The 25,024-nt window shown below is 51.9% G+C and overlaps 1 protein-coding gene across 2 annotated transcripts; it reads left to right on the top strand.

Annotated features, from left to right (window-relative positions):
• Window positions 1-1,125: 1,125 nt before the first annotated feature.
• Window positions 1,126-25,024, top strand: LOC111138616 (aldehyde dehydrogenase 5 family member A1). 2 transcript variants are annotated; one of them, XM_022490640.1, is made up of 12 exons: window positions 1,126-1,487; window positions 4,903-4,986; window positions 5,975-6,145; window positions 7,499-7,619; window positions 10,147-10,178; window positions 10,228-10,230; window positions 11,760-11,903; window positions 13,129-13,272; window positions 15,522-15,680; window positions 19,644-19,813; window positions 22,978-23,036; window positions 24,303-25,024. In XM_022490640.1, the coding sequence occupies exons 1-12, from the start codon at window positions 1,143-1,145 to the stop codon at window positions 24,506-24,508; spliced, it is 1,638 nt and encodes a 545-aa protein (XP_022346348.1). In that variant the 5' UTR covers window positions 1,126-1,142; the 3' UTR covers window positions 24,509-25,024. The 2 variants fall into 2 exon arrangements, with proteins under 2 accessions (XP_022346348.1, XP_022346347.1); XM_022490639.1 differs by lacking the exons at window positions 10,147-10,178; window positions 10,228-10,230 and having other exon boundaries at window positions 7,499-7,615.

Raw genomic sequence — 25,024 nt, 5'->3', positions numbered from 1 at the left:
TACTGCCTCTACATTTTGCAAATAAGAACTCAACGTCCCAGAGAAAGTGGAAGAGCCCACAGGCTCCGGAAAAGAGACTCGATGCAGCAGGAGAAGAAGAGATATGCTGAGACTATTGATCCTAAATCAATGCATAGAAATGAGATGGACCCCAACCTACAGATGCCAAAGACAGCCCTGCTAAATACGGACCTGTGTCCTCATTAAAGCTGTGACTCCCTTCCTGCTTCCAGATTCTTAGGCGCATGTCTACTTGTAGGTATACCTCGGCTGACTCAATTCTGACAAATGGTCCCATTGACTAGTTGGAGGCCTAACTTCACTAGTGGCTTGTTCCAGGGCAGCTACTAGAACTTTGAACGATGTGAACTTAATGTAGCAACTCTGCTAAGCAATTAATTATAGATTATCTCACAGTAAAACAGAGAACTTTCTACAAGAAAAAGAACTGAAGTTAAGTAATTTGTCTAAGGTCACACAGAGCTTGTGAACAACAGATTCTGAGTTTGGAGCCAAGCCGGTCTCTCTCCGGAAGCTCTGTGGCACATCAGGGGGATCCCTGCTCCCAATAAATGGAGAAAATATGTAAACACACTCCCAGAAAAACACCCAGCCCTCAGAACACTGAGCCACGCTTGGCCAGGGCAGAGAACCCTCAGCCCAGATCCCAAGTGCGCGGGAGCTCCGGCGATGAAGAGCGGGGATCATGCCCTTAGCAGCTGGGGCAGACGCCACCAGCGCATCCACAGACCCAGGACAAATTCCAGCGGCAGGGCATACAAGTTTGGGGTGGGGGGCGGGGGTCGTGGGGGAAGGAGCTGTTGGCTTGCAGCAGATAGGGAGCTGGGGAATAATTACAAATGAGCACTCGAGGCTGGTAGGGTGAGGGGGTGAGGCCCGCAGGTGCATCTCCGGGGGAGCCTTCCCAGGTCTGCCGGAGAGCGAGGCGGCGCGCCACCGAGGACCAGGTGCGGCGTCAAGGACGCGGGAGAGGGCGCTGCTCCGCGTCCCCTACGCCGCCTCCAGTCCGCGTCCCCGCGTCTCCGGCGCGTCCCCGCCGCCGCCTCGCTCCTCCCGCCGCCCCGACCCTTGCACTCGGGCGCGCGCTCGCTTGCCTGCTTCCTGCCGGCGCCTGCGGGGCCATGGCGACCTGGCTGCGGTTGCGGAGCTGCCGGGCCCCGCGCCTCCCGCCGGCGCCTGCAGGCCTCGGCCTGCGCCCCCGCGGCTCGGTGCCCGCCGCGCCCGCGCTCGCCTCGGCGCAGCCCGGCCGCTCCGCCGGGGGCCTGGCGGGCCTGTCCGCGGCGCTGCTGCGCACCGACGGCTTCGTGGGCGGCCGCTGGCTCCCGGCCGCCGCCGCCTTCCCCGTGCACGACCCTGCCAGCGGCGCCGAGCTGGGCTTGGTGGCGGACTGCGGGGTGCCCGAGACCCGCGCCGCGGTGCGCGCCGCCTACGAGGCCTTCTGCAGCTGGAGGGGCGTCTCGGCCAAGGTGAGCGCGCACGGGGCCCCCGGGTTGCCCCATAGAGAAACCAGCTGTGTCGGCTCCCCCTCCCCGATCCACCGGGATTCATCAGGCAGAAAGTCATAGGAACAGGACAGAGGTGATCCAAAAGTAAGTCTGGAGCGTCGGTTTTGTCACAAGCACTATGCCAGGGGGTAGGGACAGGCGCCGCCCTCCAGCCTCTGAAATGTCCAGTAGCGGGGGCAGAAGCTGTGTGCTTAACATGAAATTACCAGCGAGCGGGGGCTCTGGTGAGCAGGGAGAGGGGCCTGACGGTGGAGGGCAACTGGGCGCACACCCAGATAGACTAGCAGCCAGGGAGAGCTAACACAGGAAGGCTCGTGGAGAAATCGGGCTTTGTGCAGGCAGACGACCATTCTCCAGGTTTCGGCCTGAATAGCGCGAGTGCGGTTAACATCTGCTTGGCTTGTGGACGGCCGTCTGTGCACGACCTTGCCTCAGCACCTTCCCATGTCCTAACCTCTTCTGGTAAAGACACCAGTCATACTGGATTAAGACCCACATCTCTGACCACATTTAACCATAATAACCTCTTCCAAGACCCTGTTTGGAGGTTAGGACTTCAACCTGTGAATGGAGGGTGGGGCACGATTCTGCCCACACATCAGGGCGGCCTCCTTGAAGACAGCAGCTGCAGAGATTAAAGAAGGGGCGGGAATTCGGCTGAGTCAGAAGCATGCCTGACCCACTTGTAGAACAGCATGGAGTCCACGGCAGTTCTGAAGGCCGTAGTAACAAGGGGAGGCAGGGCTGGGTCCAGTGGGGTGTGTAGCCGTCTTAAGGACTGGGGTTTTACCTTGAGGGAGGTGGGGCACCACTCCAGGGTTTGGAGCAGAGCTGTGATCAGGTTTGCAATGGAAAGGGTACTGTGGGCCCCAGCATAGAGAACAGGCTGAAGGAGGGGCATGGTTGGGCAGAGGCCCGGTAGGGGGCTGCTGGCAGTGACCGAGGTGAGAGAGGAGGGCGGCTTGAACCAGGGCGCTCTGCAAGAGGATCTGCTGGGACTGGAGAGTCAGCTGGAGGCCCTGGTGATGTTGGGATGAGAGAAAGAGGGCTTCGGGCCAGAGCAATGGGAAGGAGGACCCACCGGCTGAGATGGGGGAGGGGAGGAGAACCTGGTGGTGGGACAGGTGTGGGGAAGCTCTTCTGGCCCAGTCTCGGCTTCAGTGGTTGTTCGGGGCACCAGGGCTAGTGCCGGGACCGCTCACGGACGCTGTCCGCTTGTGGTCACATCACCCACCTGACATCCACGCCTCTGGAACGTGAATGTGGCGTCAGCCTGTCCTGGGGAGGCTTGAGTCTTCTCAGGGAACCTTCCTCCTGGGAAGGACCTCGGAGTGTCTTGCTGAGGAGTGGGAGGGGCCTCAGCATTCCGGAGTGAGGCGGGTCCACCTATGCGGCAGGGAAAGGTGGGCTCTGCTGGAGCCCGAACCCTCCCCTCTTGCCCCCAGAGGCCTGTCTCCACCCTGCCCGCTGCTGGTTTGTGTTCCCCCTCCGGCCCCCTCCTCCAGGTCTAGCCCTAGGGTTGCGTCTGCCATTGCAGGGTCAGAGCACGCACCCTGCCGCTGTCCCTGCTTCCCGGAGCTGCAGTGTGGGTCCGCCGCCCTCCGGGGACATGGTTTTCATTGCCTCACGTCTTTCTTTTTGCCTGTTTTAGGACCTCGTTTCCCACCCTGTGAACTCCTAGGGGATCTCGGGGGAAAGCAGCAGCCAGACACTTACCGCTCTGTGCCCTCAGCCGTTCCTTACGTTTCGCCCTGTAACAAATTAACACCAGTTTAGTGGCTTCCGACAACACAGATTTATTCTCATACTGTCCTGGGGGTCGGAAGTCCCAAATGTGTTGGCAGGGCTGTGTTCCTTCTGGAATCGCTAGGGGCTTCCTTTCCTTCCCGGCGTCCCGCTCCGTCCAGCCTCTGCTCCTGGGAGCACGCGCCTTGTCTGATGCAGACCCTCGTGCCTCTCTCTTAAACGAGCCTCCTGATTCCACTGGGCACACCTGGGTGATTCCAGAAGCCCTCTTCGCCCCCAGATCCTTCAGTGATCGCATCTGCTGAGTCCCCTCTCTGATGGGAGGGAGCAGATGCACAGGTTCCAGGGATTAGGACGAGGCCGGCTCTGAGGGCCGCCAGGTGCCCTCCACGGCCGAGTGCTGCTCTCGGTGCTTTCCAGGCGCTTTATCTAGTACTTTCAGTGGCTCTCGGAGGCAGACTTGAGCCAGGGTACAGATGAGGAGCACAACTGAGAGGCTCCGAGTCCACCGTCCACCACGCACCCCTGCTCAGGTGGGCCCCGAGCCCCAGACCCCGAGTGCCACCCTGTTGGAGACCCAGGTACTCTCACAGCTCCTCACAGAGACTGTAGTAGCTTTCCTGGGGTGTCATCACAAAACACCCCAGACCTGACGGTTTCAACAGCAGTAACATACTCGGTTCTGCAGGATCGAGATCCCAAGTCGAGGGCTGGATCGGCCCCGACCTCTGTCCTTGACTTGTAGGTGACTGTCTTTTCCCTGTGACACCCCCACTATCATCTTCCCCCTGTGCATTCCTGTTTCTGTGTCCAAAGTCGCCTTTTTACAAGGACCCCCTCCTTTTATATGTTGGAGTAGGGCACACCCTAATTTTAGATTAATAAAACTTTAAAAAAATTTTTAACTTTAAATTTATTAAAAGTTGAACTTCACGGTAACTCGCTTGCCTTGGTCACATCTGGAAAGACCCTGTCTGTCGCCGTCTGAGGTACTGAGGGCTGGAACAGTGACAGATCTGTTTGGGACAAATACTGTTAACCCACGACACAGGCTGTGCATCCTGAGCAGGGCCCGTTGGCCTCCCTGATTTCCGGAGTTCGGCCTGGACATCGTGTTTCCCGTCAGGAAGCCGAATCTGCTTTGCATGCCTGCTGTTCTCCCACTGTTCCGTGTTCTCCCTCCTCTCCCAGGCGAAGGGTGGGCTCTGTGTGGAGCAGGCCCTGGGCTCAGATCTTTGCTTTCTTGCTCCAGGCCAGGCCCCCTAGAGCTCAGCCTTTTGTCTCTCCCCCAGAGTAAGCACTGGCCTCGCTGCTCGTGCACAGGGCGGGCAAGGACCTAGAGCTTCGTGTGGGGAAGTTATTGTCTGTGCTGTTCCACACGAGCCTTTTTTTTACAGCTTATGACTCAATACACCCCTTCAGATGCAACTTGAAATGGAACCTTCCTTATTGCTTCTCAAAGAAAAGTCTGCATACCTGTAACTAACATGTCATAAACTTCTGCCCCAACTTAAAAAAGCAGAAGACAGGTCAGTGTGTGTCTCCCCGAGCCTGAGGCCACACACGCCAACCGTCTGAGGACACAGAAGGTTATTTAGTAGTTCTGTTGCTCTTTTTCTTTCCTCCCCAGGAGAGGAGTTCTTTACTTCGGAAATGGTACGACTTAATGATACAAAATAAGGATGACCTTGCCAAGATAATTACAGCCGAAAGTGTAAGTTCAGGGCCCTAACTTGCTCCCCTAAGAAACTGTCCCAGGATGCTCAGGCTCGAGCAGGGGCAAGCCCGCCGCTAAAGAAAATGGGAATTCATGGCCTGATGATGCCATATCAACTAACTCTTGTGCCAGGCCTCACATCTGCCCAACAGTTTGGATGTTCTACCCGAATGTTCTATTCGAGAAACATGCATGGAGCAAGAGCCCATTCCACTAAGTGAAATCAGTCATTCTGAGGAAGACAGATACCGTAGGATTTCACTCTTACGGGGGATTTAAGAAACAAAAAAGAAAGAAAAAAAGAGAGAATGACTCTTACAAACAGAGAACAGGCTGGTGGTTGCCAGTGGGAATAGTAATGATACTAAACTGAAGAAATAGATTTTGAGTGGAACTGTGTGAATAATGCTTTCCCACCATTCCAGATTTTTTTCTCTGTGATTGGCGTGCTTGACTTTTTTCACACGCCATGTTTGTACGTTTAAGAATGTGCCAGAAGTTTGTCCATAGCTGTAATCGTGGCTTTCCAGCAGGGTCCCAACACTGAGGAGATGTCAGAAGGAGAAACAAGTGGGACATCCGGGATGCAGACAGCTTGTGGTCTGGCTTTCTGCCTGCACCTGTCCTGCTTTTCCAGGCTCCTGCTGGGGTCACACATTTCTCAACAGCCCCGGGGTTTTGTTTTTTTTGTTTTTATGATTTTTTTAAAAGATTTTATTTATTTGAGAGAGATCACAAGTAGGCAGAAGCAGGCAGAGAGAGAGGGGGAAGCAGGCTCCCCACTGAGCAGAGAGCCCGATGTGGGACTTGATCCCAGGAGATTGGGATCATGACCTGAACCAAAGGCAGAGGCCTTAACCCACTGAGCCACCCAGGCGCCCCAGCCCCAGGGTTTTGTAAGGAGAGAGTGTCTGCTCTGTGCACAGCCTGACAGAGTTCCGCCTTTGTCCTGAGAAGGCAGCCAATGTGTCCTTTTCTGATTCAGGGGAAGCCACTGAAGGAGGCGCAGGGGGAAGTTGTCTATTCTGCCCTTTTCCTGGAGTGGTTTTCAGAGGAAGCCCGCCGCATCTACGGAGACGTCATCTACACCCCCACAAGAGACCGGCGGGCCCTGGTCCTCAAGCAGCCACTCGGGGTGGCCGCAGTCATCACCCCGGTATGAGGACGGGCAGACAGGTGGGGTCCCGGGATAGGAGATGGAGTGGGACTGGGACAACGCCTTCTTCCTTGTTAGGAGGTGTGCTGCCCTGTTAGCTGCGTCACCTGTCCCGGTTCCCGGTTCCTTTGCTGTCCCCCGGTCCTCTGGGATACCCAGCTGTGGGTGCGGTGCGTGGGAATGCCAGCCGGGTCACACCTGCAGAGGTGGGAAGACCCACAGCAGGACCCAGGCCTGTTCGGACCAGGTGTAAAGGCTGCTTCGAGGTCATGCCTGGCACGTCAAAAAAGATATATTTTTTTTAAGACTGAAGCTATGACACATTTAATGGGCCATTTTATGCTTAATCGATGATTGTCATCAACAGTAGGGTGTCATCGGTGTGCTGGCCCGGGTTCTGCAGGTAGTAAGTTTTCCAGATACAGCACCATGTGTCCCCAGCTGGAGCCGTGGCACGCTGGGGACACCCTGCTCTTTCCTGGTGGCCAGCCTCATGTGGCCACTGTCCACGACGTCCCACGTCCACTCCTCTTGGGTGCTGGCGGGTCTCAGGGCTGCCGTCCTGGCCCAGCAGAGGTGCAGACGGACACCCCCTGAGCCTCGCCTGACTCAGTGTGACTCAGAGCCCCCCGTGCACGAACTGTGTGACCTGGGGCAAGGGAATTGGCGGCTCTCGGTTCCCCTGAAATAATGTTCTCGTTATTCCCCAGTTTAATAAGGGCCTCAGTGGGTTGGGATGAGGATTTCATTAATGATGATTTAAAAGGGCTTCCTAGCACAGCATGAGCACAAGACAAGGATTTGTCAAAATTTTTTAAAATGCTGTTCGTGTAGATATGGGGATATCTACAAATACCTATCCATAAATAGAGAGAAGGAAGTCGTCAATCATCTGCCATTTTCAAAATTACCTTGGCTAATATAATCCAGCCTGATGCATTGGATTAAATGATGTTGTGAATAAAGTTTTACTGGGACCCAGCCGGGCCCATTCCTGTACTTACTGGGGCCGCCTGCACACTGGAGCCACGGACTCCTTGGGACAGAAACTGTACAGCCCACAGAGCCTAAATATTTACCATCTGGCCTTTTACTGAGAAAGTCTGCCAACTCCCAGTATGGATGGGCTTGCACTGTTTCAGATTCTGGGGAGGTGTCCTTTCTTTATGAGCTCGTGGCTCCAGAGGTGACCGGTGTCAGGGGTTCTGAGCGCTCACCTGGGCAAGAGCGGGAGCACCGCTTTGAGAGCCTGTTTGTGCAGTGGAATTGGTTGACTGACTCCTTGACCTGCCTTGTTTTGAACTACAGGGCAGTCCACCCGGTCTCATACTTTCTCTGTTCTTCTGACCCCAGTGGAATTTCCCCAGTGCCATGATCACCCGGAAGGTGGGGGCCGCCCTGGCAGCCGGCTGCACCGTGGTGGTAAAACCCGCCGAGCACACGCCCTTCTCCGCCCTGGCCCTGGCCGAGGTGAGCCTCTCCCCCAGGTTTGCGCACAGCTGGCCAAGTCTGAGCGGGGTCATTTATCCAGGCCGGAAAGAAGCTGACTCGAAGCCTCCTTTGGCTGTATCTCATGCTGGATGTGCTGTGTGCTTTAATTTAGCAGCAGTCATTTTAAGTCTGATATTTTAAGTCTTTAAGTAGGCTCCACACCCAGTGCAGAGCCCAGTGCAGGACTTGAACTCACGACCGTGAGATCAAGAGCAGATGCTCAACTGACCGAGCTCCCTAGATGCCCCCAAGTCAGATGTTTTAGAAAAAAACAATGGATAGGGGATTCCCTGACATAGAGCCAATGTATATTTTAGGCCGCCCTAAAAACATCATCTGTCCATCACTTTCATTAAGTCAGCAGGAGGATGACTAAAATGTGGGCATTTCTCACATTTACGGAACCTCTTCTTTTTTTTTTTTTTTTTTTTTTTAAGAGAGAGGGAGAGAGAGCAAGCACAGGCAGACAGAATGGCAGGCAGAGACAGAGGGAGAAGCAGGCTCCCCGCCAAGCAAGGAGCCTGATGTGGGACTCGATCCCAGGACGCTGGGATCATGACCTGAGCCGAAGGCAGCTGCTTAACCAACTGAGCCACCAGGCGTCCCTTACAGAACCTCTTCTTAACCTCTCCCTCTTCCAGTTCAATCGGCATTCAGTCAGGTCTCGCCATTCTTGTTTAAAACCCTCCCATGGCTTCTCTTGTCCCTCAGAGTGAAACCCGGACTTCCTACCTTGGCTTCCGAGGCCCTGTAAGATTCCCCCCCCCCACCCCCAGCCCTAGTCCCCCTCTGCCCTCGCCCTGCCTGTTACTCCAATGTCCCAGACCCGTCAGCTGCAGCCAGTCGGGCCCCTGCCACTCCTCAGACCGCAGCAGGGTCACCCCGACTCAGCTCTACACCTGCCTTTTCTTCTTCCAGAAAGTTCTTCCCCAAATGCCACCTTTCCAGGGAGGCTCTGCTTGGAAAATCACAGCCTCGGACTCCTGTGCTCCCGATCCCTTCTCTGCTTTGTTCTTCCCGCTGCGCTCCGTGCACCTGACATGCCGCTGTCTCCCTCACTGGCATGCAGGGCCCACAGAGAGCTGTATCTGTTGGGTTCACTGCTGAATGCCAGCGCCTCTATGGTGCCTAGGCCCAGGGGGCCCCCAGGGAAGGTTCGTGGCAAGGAGGGCTTCCGTGAGAGCCATGCTCAGTGTGGGGTCAGTTTCTGGCCTCATCACCTCCATCCTTCCTGGGCCGGGACCTCCTCCTCATTTGGGTCCTTGTGCCCCTGTCTTTGGCCCTGTGGTCAGCTGGAGAAGCTTCCAGAAGGCAGAGGCATTTGCCGCGTTTGCTGTTCTGGGCTGTCAGAGACTGGATGCAGCTCCAGACCCAGTGACTAGAAGCTCCTGTCCTTCAGGGCGCTTCCCCCAACGGCACCTTATTTCAGAGGCAAACTGGACATTTTATTCCTATGGAAACATTAACCGCATGGAAGGCTTCTTTTAGATGAGCCGTTACAGTTTTCCTTGAAATAATTCTAAAATCTGTGCGACATGTGTAAAGGAACTTATCACTAGACTCCTGAGGCGTACACAGAAACAGAGTGAGTGGTGCGCTTCCTACAAATTCTAGTGTCCGGAGTCGGTCTGTGACCAGCAGACCCTCCTGCTTATGAGGTTGATCTGGAAACACACATCTGTGTTGCTCGGAAAGGTGCAGGACCACGTTTTTAAAAACCTCCGAGCCTCATCCAGACTTTGTCAGACTTTGGTTTGGTCTCCTTGTGTCCTTTCATCAGGAGGCACAGCCAGTTGTCCCTGTTGTCATGACACTGGCAGGGCTGCTGGTCCATGCTGCTCATTTTTAAGTAATCTTTATACCCAACGTGGGGCTCAAACTCACAACCCAGGGATCAGGAGGTGAGCTTCTCTGAGCTACCCAAGCACCGCTGCTTGTCACTTCTTCTTTTTTTTTTTTAAGATTTTATTTATTCATTTGACAGACAGAGATCACAGGTAGGCAGAGAGGCAGGCAGAGAGAGAGGAGGAAGCAGGCTCCCTGCTGAGCAGAGAGTCCGATGCGGGCCCGATCCCAGGACGCTGAGATCATGACCTGAGCTGAAGGCAGAGGCTTTAACCCACTGAGCCACCCAGGCGCCCCTGCTTGTCACTTCTGAAATTAGTTTTTCCTCGTATTTCTAATATCTCCTGCGTTCCCTTACCTCATTTCCAGAATTTCTCTAATTCTGATTCATGTTGTTCTTTTGTATCTTGGCACATTTTTTCCCTTCATAGTAAGTTACCACTTTGATCTGTTTTGTGGGCATGTCTTCCTGGAATGCTTTTGTCCACGAGGATGCTTTCTGCTCTTTCTTCTCTTATTTTCCTCTATTAATAATGTCGTATGGGATTTGATTTGGGTATTTTTCTGAGCATTTACTTCATTCTTTTTTTAACGATTTTATTTATTTGAGAGAGAAAGCGCACACGAGAGAGCGAGAGCACGAGACGGGAGAAGGTCAGAGGGAGAAGCAGGCTTCCTACTGAGCAGGGAGCCTGATGTGGGACTCAATCCCGGGACTCCAGGATCATGACCTGAGCTGAAGGCAGTTGGTTAACCAAGTCAGCCACCCAGGCGCCCTGCTTCATTTTTGTACTTAGTTTTCCAAAGCTTTTGGCAGGAGGCCCATTCCCTAACTTCATGAGTGTCTTGTTTCCTTGCTCTGAGATTTCCTGGCGCATTCCCTTCCCTGCTTGAACGGAGCCTGCCCAACCCACCACGTTCCAGCACTCCTCCCTGCGGCCCTGCTCTTCCTCTATCACAGGGTTCCCTGCGCTCCTCTCTGCGCCCCTGCACTCCTCCCTGTGGCCCTGCTCCCCCTCTGTCACAGTTCCCCGTGCTGTTGCTCACCCACCCCCCCCCCCCCCCCCCCCCCCCCCCCCCCCCCCCCCCCCCCCCCCCCCCCCTCCCCCCCCCCCCCACCCCCCGCCTTCCTCCCTGCAGAGTCCCTGCCGCACCTGCTCTTGGGCTGGGCAGTCCGTGGGCCGTTCTGGCCGGTCTGCCCCGGTTCCAGGGCGGTTCTCTGGCACCCGTCAGAAGGCTTCCTCTACAGCTTCTCCTGCAGGTGCTGTTGCTCCCAGCTGTCACCAGCATGTCCACACCCCCTGGTCAGGCAAAAAAAGCCAGTTGCCAAACCCCCGTTTTCCGAAACTTCAGAGGAAGGGCTGCCTGGCTCCTCATCTTAGCGGCGTGGCCAGCAGAGTATGTGCCCCACACAGGCATTTAAGTGGATGCCCAGGCGGTCAGACCTGAAGTCGGCCTGCGCTGCAGTAAAACACAACTGTCCTGGGCCCCCATCACATCCTGTCTTGGAAATGTTGTCTCTGATGCTTTGGTTTGGCCCCGTAATTGCCCTATTTTTACAAGATGAAATTACTCTGCAACACTCTGCTATTCCGTCTTCCCAGAATCCCCAGATTTGCACAGTGAGCATTTTAATGAGATTCGGAAGCTATCTTAATCCCAATATGCCCCGTCCAAAGAGGGCCGCTGTGGAAAGAGCGCAGGTTTCCGGCCCAGGCAGCGGTGGGTCCACATGCTGGCTCCGTTTCTCCCTGGCCTGCGGCATGGGCACGATCCCCCAACAAGGCCTCCAGGTCGTCACCACTGCCCCAGGGGTCCCCTGCGGGACGGCCTGCCCACTTCCCCCCACACAGGCGGTGCTCTGGGCGTGCTCCGCTGCACCCTCTCCCTTTGGTCCTTCTACAAGTGAACCCAAAACTTCTGGAACTCTCTCCAGACTTTTCTCGGGAAAGAAATCCAAGGGTTTTTTTGTTTTGTTTTTTTAACCAAAGTGGCATTAAAAATTTAGTTAATTAAAATAAATTTTTTTAAAAAGTGGCATTGAAATTCATGCTATAAAATATTTAATTGTGTAACAACACATTTAATATCACTTTAGCATGAATAAGGATCTTATTTCAGTTCCAAGTAGTTCTAAATGTATTCTTATTCTGTCCCCAAAGTTAGCTTCGGTTTTTTTTCACTCCACGTTACGTTTTGGATTAAAACATCTATTTCTCTTTTTCTGTTTTTCCAGTTTGATCATTTGCTGCCCCCTGTTTGCTGTTTCTCTTTATAGCTTGCAAACCAGGCTGGAATTCCCCCAGGTGTGTACAATGTCATTCCCTGCTCTAGAAAGAAGGCAAAGGAAGTAGGGGAAGTACTTTGTACTGATCCTCTAGTGTCCAAAATATCCTTTACTGGCTCAACAGCGACTGGAAAGGTACGTGACTTAAGTCAGACTTCATTGACTTCAAACAGACGTCATACTAGTATTTTCTCTCCTATGGCATATGAAAATACTAGTTCATCTTTATCACCCTTCTTAGGGAGATTTGCAGTAGAGAGTTAAGAGGTCTGTGGGATAAAGTAACGTCTGATCACCGTCCGGAGACTTTTTGGATGGTGTCCCTTACTGTGACATGACAGAGGTTCCTCTCTGACGATCCCAAGGCATTGGGGCAGCCACGAGTTCCCATTATTTGTTGCATGTGAAGTGGCTGAAAGCTCTCCCTTGTACCTCCTCAGTTCTGGAATGCATGTTCCTTTCACAATCTAGAATTAAACACACAACTGATGTTGAAATGGACCTCTTAGAAGGGAGCCAAAATTGTATTTAGTATAAACGTACTTACAGAAACAGAAAGGTCTTTGTTTCCTTAAAAAGCTTTATAATTGTGCACTGAGCTGGCAATTCTATTTCTACAAACTATACTGAGAATAATTGCAGCATTATTTTGAATAGCAAGGAATTGGAAACCTAAATTTCCCACAGATGGGGGCTGAATAAATAAATGCGTGGAACAGCCATGCAGTGGAGTTTTATGCAGGCAGCTGAGGGAATGTTCTAGAAACACGTGTGCTACCATGAGCGTTACCCTGCAGGAAGAAGGTATAAGGTGTTATGAACATGTTAAAATGTTCCAGATATGTGGTTGATTGGGAAGATCAAAAGATTACAAAACTGTTTAAATCTACATTCTGTTTTCTTAAAAAAAAAAAAAAATACATCTACATGAAGCTGTGTGTGTGGCCAAATTCTGGATCGATAGACTTTAAACTTCTATCAGTGGTAAGCGAAGGGTGTAGGCTTCTGGATGACTCTGTTATCTTCCCTATATTATGATTATATAATTTTTAATAGGCAGTGTGCTTATGTGGCTCAAGGATCAAGACCGTGTAAACACGCTTAGGTTCAGAAGGCTCACCCCTGCCTCGACTCCCTCCCTTCCGTCTGTAACTACCTTTAGTTTCTTGTAATCTCCCTGCTGTCTCTAGCATGTACAAACGCCTGTTTCTATTTCCTCCTGTTTGTGTGCAAACTAAGTCATCCCACAGACCGTGCTGAGCGCCTAGCCGTTTCCCTGACGGGTCAGAATTTAAACAAAGGCTTAGGCAGGTGGCTGGGTCATCGGATCCGGCTCACCAGGTCTGGGGTCTGCCCGCAGGTGCTGCTGCACCATGCCGCGGGCTCCGTGAAGAGGGTCTCCATGGAGCTGGGTGGCCACGCCCCATTCATCGTCTTCGACAGCGCCAACGTGGACCAGGCTGTAGCAGGGGCCATGGCGTCCAAATTCAGGAACTCTGGACAGGTGAGCCCTGCAGCGTTTTCAGGGTGTGTGTGTGTTTCACAAAGTTTTTACTGTCTAATCACTCCTGGAAGGAAACTTGCAGGTTCCTTCCGTCATTCTTTCTTTGCTCACTTTCAGCAAATATTTAGTGAGGGCCCTCTTTGCCAGCGATGTTCTAGCTCAGAGGGTCCAAAGAGAAATAAGGTGTAGTCCCTGGACAGCAAATGTTTTTTAATCAAATTGTTCTCTTCGTCTTCCTGCTCTTTGAATCTGGTTATTTTTGTAGTTTAACCTCTTTGGGCTTTTCTCTGAATAGGTAAAATCATCCCCTCAGACACAAAACAGCCCAAACAGCTAGGGCCTGAGGCCCACAGTCTTAAGGAAAAGAAGGCAGGAAAATGTTGAGATTGTTCTTGAAAAACTCCAAACGCTCTTGCCTGGGTCTCCCTGTCCCTGAGGTGGAGGTGGCCTGATAGGCACATGGTACAGTATGCCCAGGGGGTGCCCAGGCTGTCATCGGAGAGGAGTGGCTCAAGTTCACGCTTCCATAGGAAATCCTGGCTGAGCACACCGGGCATGACCTTCAAAGTGACCTGATACAGACCTCACATTTCACAGTTGAGGAAATGGAACTCTGGAGAGACTGGTTGACTTGGAAGTCCTAGGTCCTTGGGTCATGGTCACAACTCAGTGGACTAGGGTCCTGTCTCCCAGTTTCTGTCCAAGCTGTTGCCAGGAACCTGACTTCTTACAAAATATTAAGTACTTTCTCTCAGCGGACCATCAATAAGTAGTTTTAAATGCATTCCAGAGACAGAATAAAAACTCCTGAAAGGTTCTATTAGGGGGAAAAAAAGGTAAAATGTTGTATAATACTCTGTATCAGGTAGTTTTCATCCATCTTTTGACTTTGAGTAATTAATTTTTCCCCTTTTATATAACCTTAAATAAGCTTGGTTGTTTCAGAAATACCTGTGTTTCCTTTTAGAAACATAAAATGCTAATGGGTGTAACTTCAGAGTCACACTCCTAAAGCTACAACTTCAAGGTATGTTGCTTGAAGCCAATAAAAATGCGTAGGACACAAAATTATATCTATATGTATCTATTTACCTATAGTTTCTACAAGAAAAATACATGATTAAGAAAAAAGACAAGAAGAATATCTATCAGTGATAACTGCATTTCCTATAATATGGTTATATTTTATAATTTAAAAATATTAGGTCTAGGAGTGCCTGGGGGGCTCATTCGGCTGAGTGACCAGCTCTTGACTTCAGCTCAGGTCATGATCTCAGGATCCTGGGGTGGAGCCCCATGTCAGACTGCACTCAGCAGGGAGTCTGCTTGAGGATTTTTTTCTCTCTCCCTCTTCCTCTCCCCCTGCTCACACATGCACTCTCTCTCTCTCTCTAAAATAAATACATATTTAAATATATATATATATTAGGTTTAATTAGAAAAAAATAAGCAAGAGTATTTTCAATAATTTAGGCTGACATGGATGAATGGTATCGTGTCCATTTTCAAAATGTCGGATTCAGCGAAACCCTGAACAATTTAATAAGCTATTGGATATAAGTCAGCCTTCGACCACCTTCCATCCTGCCCCTGCTCTGTTACTGCTGCATCCCTGTCTCTCATGGAGTTACAGGGTTTTTTTTGTTTTGTTTTTTTGTTTTTTGTTTTTTTTTTAAGATTTTCATTTATTTATTTGACAGATAGAGATCACAGGTAGGCAGCGAGACAGGCAGAGAGAGAGAGAGGAGGAAGCAGGTTCCCTGCTGAGCAGAGAGCCCAATGTGGGGCTCGATCCCAGGACCCTGGGATCATGACCTGAGCCGAAGGCAGAGGCTTTAAAACCCACTGAGCCACCCAGGCGCCCCAGAGTTACAGGGTTTTTAATTCTCTTTTTTTCTTGCCCTCTGTTTCATAGTGGCTTACTTAGGCCGTTGGTAAAAACTTGGTCAGGCGGCTTTCTCTTGTTCGCATAGATATCTGTATTCACTTACTCGTTTAACCACAAGGTGTGGCAGATGTGGAGAAGGCTGGAGAGGAATGCACACTTCCTACGTTTATCTTCGGGGCCCCACCCACATGGGGAGGAATGTGGCGGGTTGGACACAGGACGGGACCCACCTGGGGAAGGGTTCTCACATTCAGAGAGGTAGCAGCAGTCACACTTCTTGGGTTGGGTCAACAGCCTCTGACAAACTGACCTGTGAATTTGGGTTTTTCTGTTTTGTTTTGTTTTTCCCCCCCACATCTAGACTTGTGTTTGCTCAAACCGTTTCTTGGTGCAAAGGGGGATCCATGATTCCTTCGTGAAGAAATTTGCTGAGGCGATCAAAACAAATCTGCATGTGGGCAATGGATTTGAGGAGAGAACTACTCAAGGCCCATTAATTGATGAAAAGGCAGTAGAAAAGGTACGTTCGTTTGATTTTTTTGTTAAAGTAAATTTCATGGTTTCGATATCAAAGGCTTAACTAGCAAAGGACACTTCGGTAAGGTGCCCAGCAAGGCTGTTTTGGCAACAATGGAGAAATCAGGAAAAAGTGAATTTCTGCCCATAAGTATAAATCATGTGGCTTCATCTGCCTCTAAACTTTCCCAGCTCTGGGTTTACACTGAGTGCCCATGAGATCTGTCACTTTAGATCTTCTACTGCCCTCCCTAAATTTTCTGTGATCGTGATGATAATCTTATCCCTCGCTGCCCTAGGAATTAGGATCTTGAAAGACGAAGGTCTTTAATTTTTTGAATACCCAAAAGGAAAGGAAGACTCTTTTTATTTTTGAAGTCATGTATGTTTCAGCTGAAATGCTGGCTTCTGTTGACAAAAAAATACCCTTCCTAAAGAGTCCTTGACAGACGCATCCTGGTAGGGAGATACGGAATAGCAGAAGCTGCGCCCAGGATTTACAGGTGGCAGAAAAGGGAAATTGCTTTCAGGAAGAATCTCTTTGTTCATAGAAAGTCACAGTCTAGACAGACCACTAGCTAAGTGAGACTTTTGTCCTTGCGGTTTTAAAACATAATCTCCTGTTTTTAAAACATTACCCTTTCTAATAAAGAAGATGTGGGGGGCGCCTGGGTGGCTCAGTGGGTTAAAGCCTCTGCCTTCGGCTCAGGTCATGATCCCAGGGTCCTGGAATGGAGCCCCGCATCGGGCTCTCTGCTCAGTGGGGAGCCTGCTTCCCCTTGTCCCTCTACCTGCCTCTCTGCCTACTTGTGATCTCTGTCAAACAAATAAATAAAATCTTTAAAAAAAAATAAAGAGGATGTGGCATATATATACAGTGGAAAATTACTCAGCCATAAAAAGAATGAAATCTTGCATTGGCAGTAACATGGACGGATCTAGAGAGTATGATGTGAGGTACGTCAGTCAGAGAAAGACAAATACCATATGATTTCTCATGTGTGGCATTTAAGAAACAAAGAAAAAAGATACAAACAACAAAAAAATCAGACTCAACTACAGAGAATTACTGGTGGTCTGCGGGGGTGGGAGGGAGGCGGAAGAAAGAGCTGTGGAATAATTGTGTACAATAATTGCTGAATCACTGTCTCGTACACCTGAAACTAACCCAGTGCGTGTTAACTACACTGGAATTGAATACATAAAGGGGAAATAACATAATCCTTTTTAGAGTTGCTTACAAGGAACTTTCTAATAATATGAACATCCAGAACAAAAACAAAACAAAAAATATGAACACCCAGTATATTCCTTAGATAAGTCTCTACTCATGGAAAGGATTTTAGTGGACTCATTGAGCAGATAAGCTGGAGGCTGGACTGTGTGTGAAGAAGGACGGGTGACACAGCCAGCCTTCTGGGTGTCACTCGAGGAGCCAAAATTAAACTAGAGCCAGGTCAGCCCCCAGCTGGGATGCACAGCCTGCCTGGTGTTCGTCGGCCGCCTGAGGACCAAGACCCCCAGGGCTGTCTGGCCTCAGTGGGCAGACAGGCCGGCTGAACCCACGTCTGTTGCCCCAGCCAGTGGGAGCCAAGGGGAGCATCGAGGCTGGACAGAGCCCTGTAGCTGTTGCCCTGGGATTGCCCTAGTAGAGAACATGCATTAGAGTGTCCATGGGCACCACCAGCACTTGAGGGGACTTTGGACCCTGTGACTTGATCAGCTGGTGCCCACGATTTGGGTCTGTATTAGCTGTGGTTCAAAGGCCCAGAGGGCTGGTTCCCAAGCCATTCTGTGCCTTTTGCAGCTCCAGATGCTGGGTCCTACCTGAGGAGACTGGGTGTGTGCAGGGCCTCAGCACTGGTTGTTTTTGTTTTGTTTTTTCTTTTTTAAGTGCCCCAGCTCTTGCTCATTTGCCAGCCCTGGAGACCTCCGTCCTCAAGATTTTGTGGTTGTTGCAGAAGTGAAGGTGCAAACATTGCCCTGTAGAGGGTGCCGTTTCCCAGCACTTCAAGCAAAGACTGCAAAAATTTTTTAGAGGGTTTAGAGAAAACACGTCCTTTGAAAAAAAATCGACTGTGTTGGCTTTAGTATACAAACGGTCACAGGGGAAATTCCAGGGGAAGAAACTGCACATGACATTCTATATGACCAGAAAAGGGCAAAGCATATAGTCTATCTGGGGGCAAAGTGGGGGGCCTTGTTAAATATGTTAAATGTAGTTATTTTTGGAGCTATAAATCATGCGAAGTAAGCCACTATGGCTACTGGGGATTAGCTGCAGACACTGGACTTGGCACCTGTAGGGGCAGGGGCTTAAAGAGGGTGGGTCTGGATGGTAGAATGTGCCCAAGCACCTTCCTGAAGTGCCATAGAATATTCCGCTGAGAATGGAGAAGAGTGGACGGCTCCAGTGGACCAGAGGTTGTGGACTTCTGAAGGCAGAAGAGATGGTGTTAACAGAAGTCAGCGCAGACAAGGCCTATCTAGAACTGGCTGGGTCCTGAGTAGGCAGGGGAGTAGGGGAGCCATAGCGCCAACTGGTTGTACTTTTGCACAGTTTCCGGAGTTGTTCCTATATCACTCGTCCTCGCAAGCACCACCAGTACACACAGGACAGCAGAGGCATTTGCTCTGGGCTGGGCTCCAGCTTCAAGAGTGAGGGTGGGTGTGACAGAGCCGGGCTTCCCTGCCCTTGCCCCTTGGGGAAGGGGGCTGTCCCTGAAGTGAAGCCTCCCAAGTCAGAATAAACCTGAGCTTGCCGTTGGCCCTCTTGTTCAGGGGAGAGAATGGAAACCGCAAAGGCCACCCATGTCACCCACTTAAATTAACCACCAGGCCTTCATGAGGGAGGTGAACATTCCGGAATCATGATGCCTTTAGGGCAAACCCTCAGCGCGTAAGAGGAACAGTTGACCCTCAAGGAAGAGGTGAGTCTGGGAGCAGAAAGGAATTTTCTGAGAACCGAGCAGCGTTCTCCGTGTGGTTTGAGCAGCATCGGTAAAACAAAAGCAGGTTCTGTGAAGATGAGGCAATGAGGGCGAGAAAGTTCCTAGAAATTAAACACATGACAGTCAAATCTTTTTAAAAAATCAGTAGATGAAGATGGAAGACAGAATCAAGAAGAACTCTTAGAATTTAAAGCAAAAGACAAAGAGATGAAAAATATGATAGCAATTTGAAAAGAAGATAATTAATCTGTGGTGAGGGGGATATCCATTTCAGCAACAGGCGCTCCAGAAAGAACCGAGAGGGAAGCAGTAGCAAATAAATAACATGAAAACTCAGAGCCAGGGGAAATCATTCTTCAGAGGGAAAGACTTTACTATTCTACCTAGTGGAATGAAAGGGGAAAAACCCAGCCACGTTCTGCTGAACCACCAGAATGTCAGGAACATAGAAGAAGATCCTAAACGCTTGGGGGGGGGGGGGCAGGTACCCGCCAAGGAGTAAGAACTGTCTTTGAACATGACTTTCATCAGCAACACTAGAAATAGAGGCATGTGCTCAAGAGCTCTGAAGCAGGATGATTTTGGATCACCAATCCATCACTAACCAGTAGCAAGTAGGACATCAGCCATGCCTTGGAAAACTCAGGAAGTAGGCATTTCCAGTGAACCTTTCTCAAAACAGCCACACGAGGAGAATGTATTAGAACAGGATGAAGGCCGAGAGGACAGCATGGTGCCCGAGAACCCAGAGCTGACTCCAGAGTGTGAAGAACAAATCCCAGGAAAACCAGAGTGTCAGGCCCAGAAGGACATCAGGCCATACCAGACCCTCAACGAATTATAGTGGAGAATCTAAGGGCAGAGGAAGGTGGCACAGGGCATGTCGTTCTCAACCTATTTTTTAAGAAAAAAAAAAAAAAAAACCGTTTTCTGCATATTTAACACTCCAAGAGACTATCATCCCCACAGTATCTTCAAGCCAGCTTTCCTAAGCTTCTCTTTTTCTCTTCACACAGGTAGAGACACACGTGAGTGATGCAGTTTCCAAAGGGGCCACCGTTGTGACCGGCGGGAAGCGACACCAGCTTGGAAAAAATTTCTTTGAGCCCACCCTGCTCAGCAACGTCACCGGGGATATGCTGTGCGCCCATGAAGAGACGTTTGGGCCTTTGGCGCCCGTTATCAAGTAAGATCACCCCGCCAGCGGGAAGACTGGAGAGGGTTCGGGCAGAAGAAGGTCCCTGGGAAAGGAACGCAGCTGGAGAGCTGTCTTGAGACCAGGGGTGGGAGGGGGAGCTGCAGAGCAGAGCTCTGTTATGTCAGCTGAAGAGCCAAGAACTATTCATGGTTCTCAGAAAGAACATATATAACATATAACAATATTAACATATATAACGTATATAACATATAACAATATTATTACCTATTTAGATCCCTAAATAGGGATTCTTTCCTTCGCCTTCTTTCTTCTCACTTTGGGCTGAAGTCTGTTTTCTCCTCAGTGGAGCACATACTCAAAGAGTTCTTTCAAGGGAGTCAGTGGTTCTTAGGTGATGTTCTGTCTCACTTCCGGAGGTCGGTAATAGTTCACCTGGATAAGATTCTCGGTTCAGCACTGCGAAGATATCACTACTTATCTACTTATTTCCGGGGTTGTTACCGAGGAAGCTGGTGTCTGTCTGGCTCTTGTTCCTTTTTCTCTTGGAAGCTGCTGGGATTTCTCACGGTCTCTGACATCCTGAAGTCTCACGGGTGAGGCCCATCACGCACGTCTCCGGGCTGCGGTCCTGTCGACTTCCTCTTATATCCGAGCTGTCTATCTAGTCCTGGGAAATCCTTGGTCATCGTTTCTCCAGATACTTCTCTCCCCTCCTTTCATTCTGAAGTGACCTTCTAGGAAGTCTTGTGACGGTGACACATCTGTGTCACCCCCCACTTCTCTTCACACCTGTCTCTTCGTCACACGTCTTCATCCATTCCCAAAGCCTTCTGAGACCCTTGGTACCCTCTGCCTGCAGCTGAGCCCCCCGTTCCTCAGAGGCACGCACGCTGCTACCCTGCCGGCCCACCACAAGCCTTCGGCTACTCTACCGTCCCTCATCTCTCCAGATCGTTCTTCCCCATCGTGGGTTCTTCCCGCTTCATTATTCTCCCTTATGTTGCTGTGGATGCTTATCCGTTTCTTGTATCTTATTCTGTTGCTCTGTTTCCACCTCCTGCGGTGTGGCTTATTCTGTATGTCATCCTCCTTGTCAGAGCTCCGCCGGTGTCTTGTCATTTCCCACGTGGCCTAGTCTGGAGCTCCTGGAACTCTCAGCAGCCCTGACTAGAAGTGTCTGCCTTGGAGTTGTGGTAAAAAGCTTAGACCTTAGTCTGGGCTGCTTCCAATACATTTGAGCCTCAGGAAGGAAGCTTCTAGTATGAAGACCCAGTCTCAGCACAACTGCCCGTGTCCTGGGTATTCCTGGGGTTTGGCTTCCTGGGATATTTTGTTGTTACCTCTGGTGTAAAGAGAGGCGTTCGAGGGAAGAGGCCTCTGGTTCGTGCTGTTTGCACGCGTTTGGGCTGACTCGCCAAGGCGGCTGGGCTCCAGTTCTGCCTGGGCCCCCCACCCTGAGCTGGCCCTGCTGCTTTTCTGCCCGTAGCCATGAACCATTGGTCCAGGGACCCAGGTCTGAAGGCAGCAACACCTGAATTTGCAGACACAGTGGGGAGGTGCAGCCCCTCCCCCCACCCCCACGTGCAGGCTGCCAGCATCCTGGCCCTTCCCACCCCTCCATGGGTAGCCCCCAGCCCTCTCCCACTTGAGGCCATCATTCCTTGAGGATTCCACCACCTTCTCAGCCTCCAGAAGCGTCTTGTTTTGGGTGTTACTTGCTGATTGAGGGTTTTTGAGCAGATTCTTTCTCTCTCCTCCAGCATCCGGTTCTCAGGGAGAGCTGGCCCCTGGCACTCCCCAGGCCGTCTTGTCTGGGGCAGAGGTCTGTCTTATCATACAGTTTCCAGGCTTTGTTACCATCTTGCCAATACAGTTTACATATTAACCCACCAGAAATGGAGCACTGGAAGAACTTTTGTCTTTGTCCTAGTAACAGTTGTTTTACCTAGCATGTGAACTTGACATTTTCAAGGAGCCTAGAGGATGCAGTTGGTGGTGAGGGGTGCAGGCTTTGGAGTTGAACTGGGTGTAGATTCAGGCTTTGCTGCGTCCTACCTGTGCGCTTGGACGGATTGACTTCTCGGAGCCCCAGGGTCCTCTCCTGGGAAAGGAACAGGACTAGTGCTTGCTCTGCAGAAGTTTCAGTTAACGTGGTGTGCATAAGGCACTACGCCCAGTGCCTGCTAGCATTATGGTTGTTGTTATGTAGTTAAAGAGTGAGATCGGGGGAAAAAAAAAAAAAAAGAAAGAGTGAAGTCGGGGAGGGGGACGGTTGTTACTAGTGGGCTCTGGTCTTACCACCCCTCTGCTGTGGGCACAGGGTGGCGGGCGCACAAGTCCAGTGTTGGCAGGAGGTGAAAACCCTCAGAGATGCCACAGTCAGTGCTGTGATGACCGTGTGAGGAAGGGGGCGTAGGAACCTCAGCCGTGACTGACTTTCCGTGCTCCGGCAGGCAGGACGGCTTGTTGTCTGTCTGCAAGTCGACAAGCTCAGGAGATGCGGCTGCTCCGCCTCAGGACAAGTGATCCTCCTGGGGTGCCCCTCCTTGGTCTCTCCCTGGAGCCCTCTTCTCTCCTACCCTTCCTCTTGGGTAGACGCGGGCCCAAGGTGACCCCGCTGCCTCTGCCCGGTGCCTTCAGAGAGATGCCTGGCGTCCACAGCCAGCAGATCCCTGAGTTTAAGAATGGGGGCCTGAGGGCCCTCTGCCCCAGGAGAGTGCTTCTCAGATATTGTTCAAGAAATAAAGTGATAAAACTGGAAGGGACCTCGTAGGGCTTTGGAAAGACCGATCCTCGTTTCAGGCAGGAGCAGGCCCCCAGCGCTGCACGCGCAGAGCCCCGGCCCTCCCCCTCCGGATGCCTTTCCGCTGCATGACGCCTGCTTCTCGGGTGGTTGCTGATTGTTACGTGGCCTCCGCAGGGAGCAGAGCCGTCATGCTTTTGGGAGGCGCAGGGTCAGACGTTCCGGATACACTGTGTCCCGCAGGCCTGCTTGCCTCTCGTTCTCGTGGAAGAGAGGAGCCAGCGCGTGGAACCGTGGGCTGCTTTCCTCTCTCCCCTGCCCTGGGGTCTCTGTGCAGAACTGCCATTCACCCTTTGCCACTATTTGGGAAACCGGTCAGGAGAAAAGATGGCTGGTTTTCCTTACTCTGGCCAACAGATTCTGCTGACCACGTGTTTCCCTCTGGTAGGTTCGACACGGAGGAGGAGGCCGTGGCGATAGCTAACGCGACCGACGTGGGGCTGGCAGGTAGGTGGTCCTCCTCGTGCTGTGCGAGGCTCCCGTTTCTCCAGCTGGTGCCACGTGTGCCTTTCAAACACCACCCTGGGTTTTGAGGAGACGCCCTTGTGGGGTGTGTTCTATTACTTTCCGGGGCACAAAGGGGTTTGTGCAAGTTCACAGTCTGCCACCTGGTCCTTCCGTGTTTGGGAGCTCCCTGGTGAGAGTGGAGGGAGTTCAGGAGGAGAGTGGGGCCGCTCGTGGGGCAGCCCACACCCCACAAGTCCCATGTCCTCTGAGGCTTGATGCCTGCAAATTCCAAGTCTTTTTTCTTCCATTCCACCTGGCTCCGGGCAGCCTGGCCCGGACTGAGGGCAGCAGCAGAGCGTCAGGGATGGTGGAAGAGGCAAGAGGCATGTGTGCAGACAGAGCCTCGGTGGCCGCCATCCTCTTAGTTTGGAGATGGTCAGGGCGGCCGCAGCACTACCCCGTCACCCTGACATCACTAGACGCGCACACTGGCTGGACATCGACGTTCAGTGTCCGCAGTGGGGGGAGTACGGAGCAAGATGCTCCGTGGGGTCCCTTCCCCCATGCTGCAGGGTCCCCCACAGCACCTACAGAGTTGTTCTAGGGCTCGGGTGAGGGGGGTGCGGCAGAGCCTCTGGGACACTGCACTCTGGGCTCCGTCCCTTCATGATAGGACGAGGGGAGCTGCACTAGGTCCTCAGTGATGGGCAGCGTCCTGATGATGCAGAGATGGGAGCAGAGAGGTTCTGGGCAGAGGGGACCATGGGAGTTAAGAAGGAACGAGGAAAGGACAAGGACAGTTTGGTCACAGAGTTCAGAGAGGATGGTTGGCTAATGGCGTGATGGAAGGGAACACTGAAAACGTTGCCCGAGTCCACACTGGGGAGGGTTCAAGTACCCAGAAGACTTTAACCTTATTTTGTAAACAGCAGGGAGTCACTGGAAGGGTAGGGCAAACACAGCACAAGGACAGTCCCACCGGGTGGCAGAGTGTGCGTGAGAGACTGGGCCCCGGACGGCAGGACCTGGGGAGGCTACGGCTGCAGTCCTGCTAGGGGGTGAAGCGATCCCTCATGAGAGTGGGACAGGAGCAGAACCAGATGTCCCCCGGGTCTGAGATGAAGACACGGACAGGACCAGCTTAGGGCCCTGTGGGAGCAGTGGGATTCCAGGCCCGACGAGACACCCTGTCGCCCGTGGCTTCCTTGGCGTTAGATGGGATGTCTTTAATGGCTGTCCTATGTCTGTCCTCTATCCCCATGACAGGTTATTTCTACTCTCAAGACCCGGCCCAGATCTGGAGAGTAGCAGAGCAGCTGGAGGTCGGCATGGTTGGCGTCAACGAAGGACTGATCTCCTCTGTGGAGTGCCCCTTCGGGGGCGTGAAGCAGTCGGGCCTCGGGCGAGAGGGCTCCAAGTATGGCATTGATGAGTATCTGGAACTCAAATACGTGTGTTTTGGGGGCTTGTAGGGTTCACTAGTTCTTTCAAAAATAAAAAAGGAAGCTAGCCTACATATATGGGAACATGCCATCCATTATTTTAAGTTAACTTGTAGGTGACTGGGATTAGGCATTTTTAAAGACTCATCCAGTGCTCATTATCTCAAGCAGAGGTGAATCCCACCCCTCCGCGGACCTGACTCGGGACCCAGGGATGCCCCGTGCCTGTGGCGGCTTTCCCGCCAGGAACCAGCACGGCCCCGGGGTCTGTCACAAAGGCTCCATCACTGCCTGGGCGCCTGGGGGCCCCGCGCTCCTACCGGAGGTCTGCAGGGAAGAGCCCTGGGCACAACGCGCAGGCCGGCCGGGCGGGGCACAGCAGCCCCGGCCACCCGCTGGCTCAGCACTGCAGACCCCGCTGCGCGTTCAGAGGTCTGGACACACGGGCTGAAGTAATCAGACCTCTGGAACAGCCCAAAACTGCCTGTGTTTCTGTGGGCAGTGAAGGAGCACCTTTCCCTTTTCCCGGACCTTTTTTTTTCTCTT

This window comes from Enhydra lutris, unplaced genomic scaffold (genome assembly GCF_002288905.1).
Source record: "Enhydra lutris kenyoni isolate GAN:26980312 unplaced genomic scaffold, ASM228890v2 scaffoldscaffold93, whole genome shotgun sequence".
NCBI lineage: Eukaryota > Metazoa > Chordata > Mammalia > Carnivora > Mustelidae > Enhydra > Enhydra lutris.
This window is presented reverse-complemented; position numbering and strand designations above follow the sequence as displayed.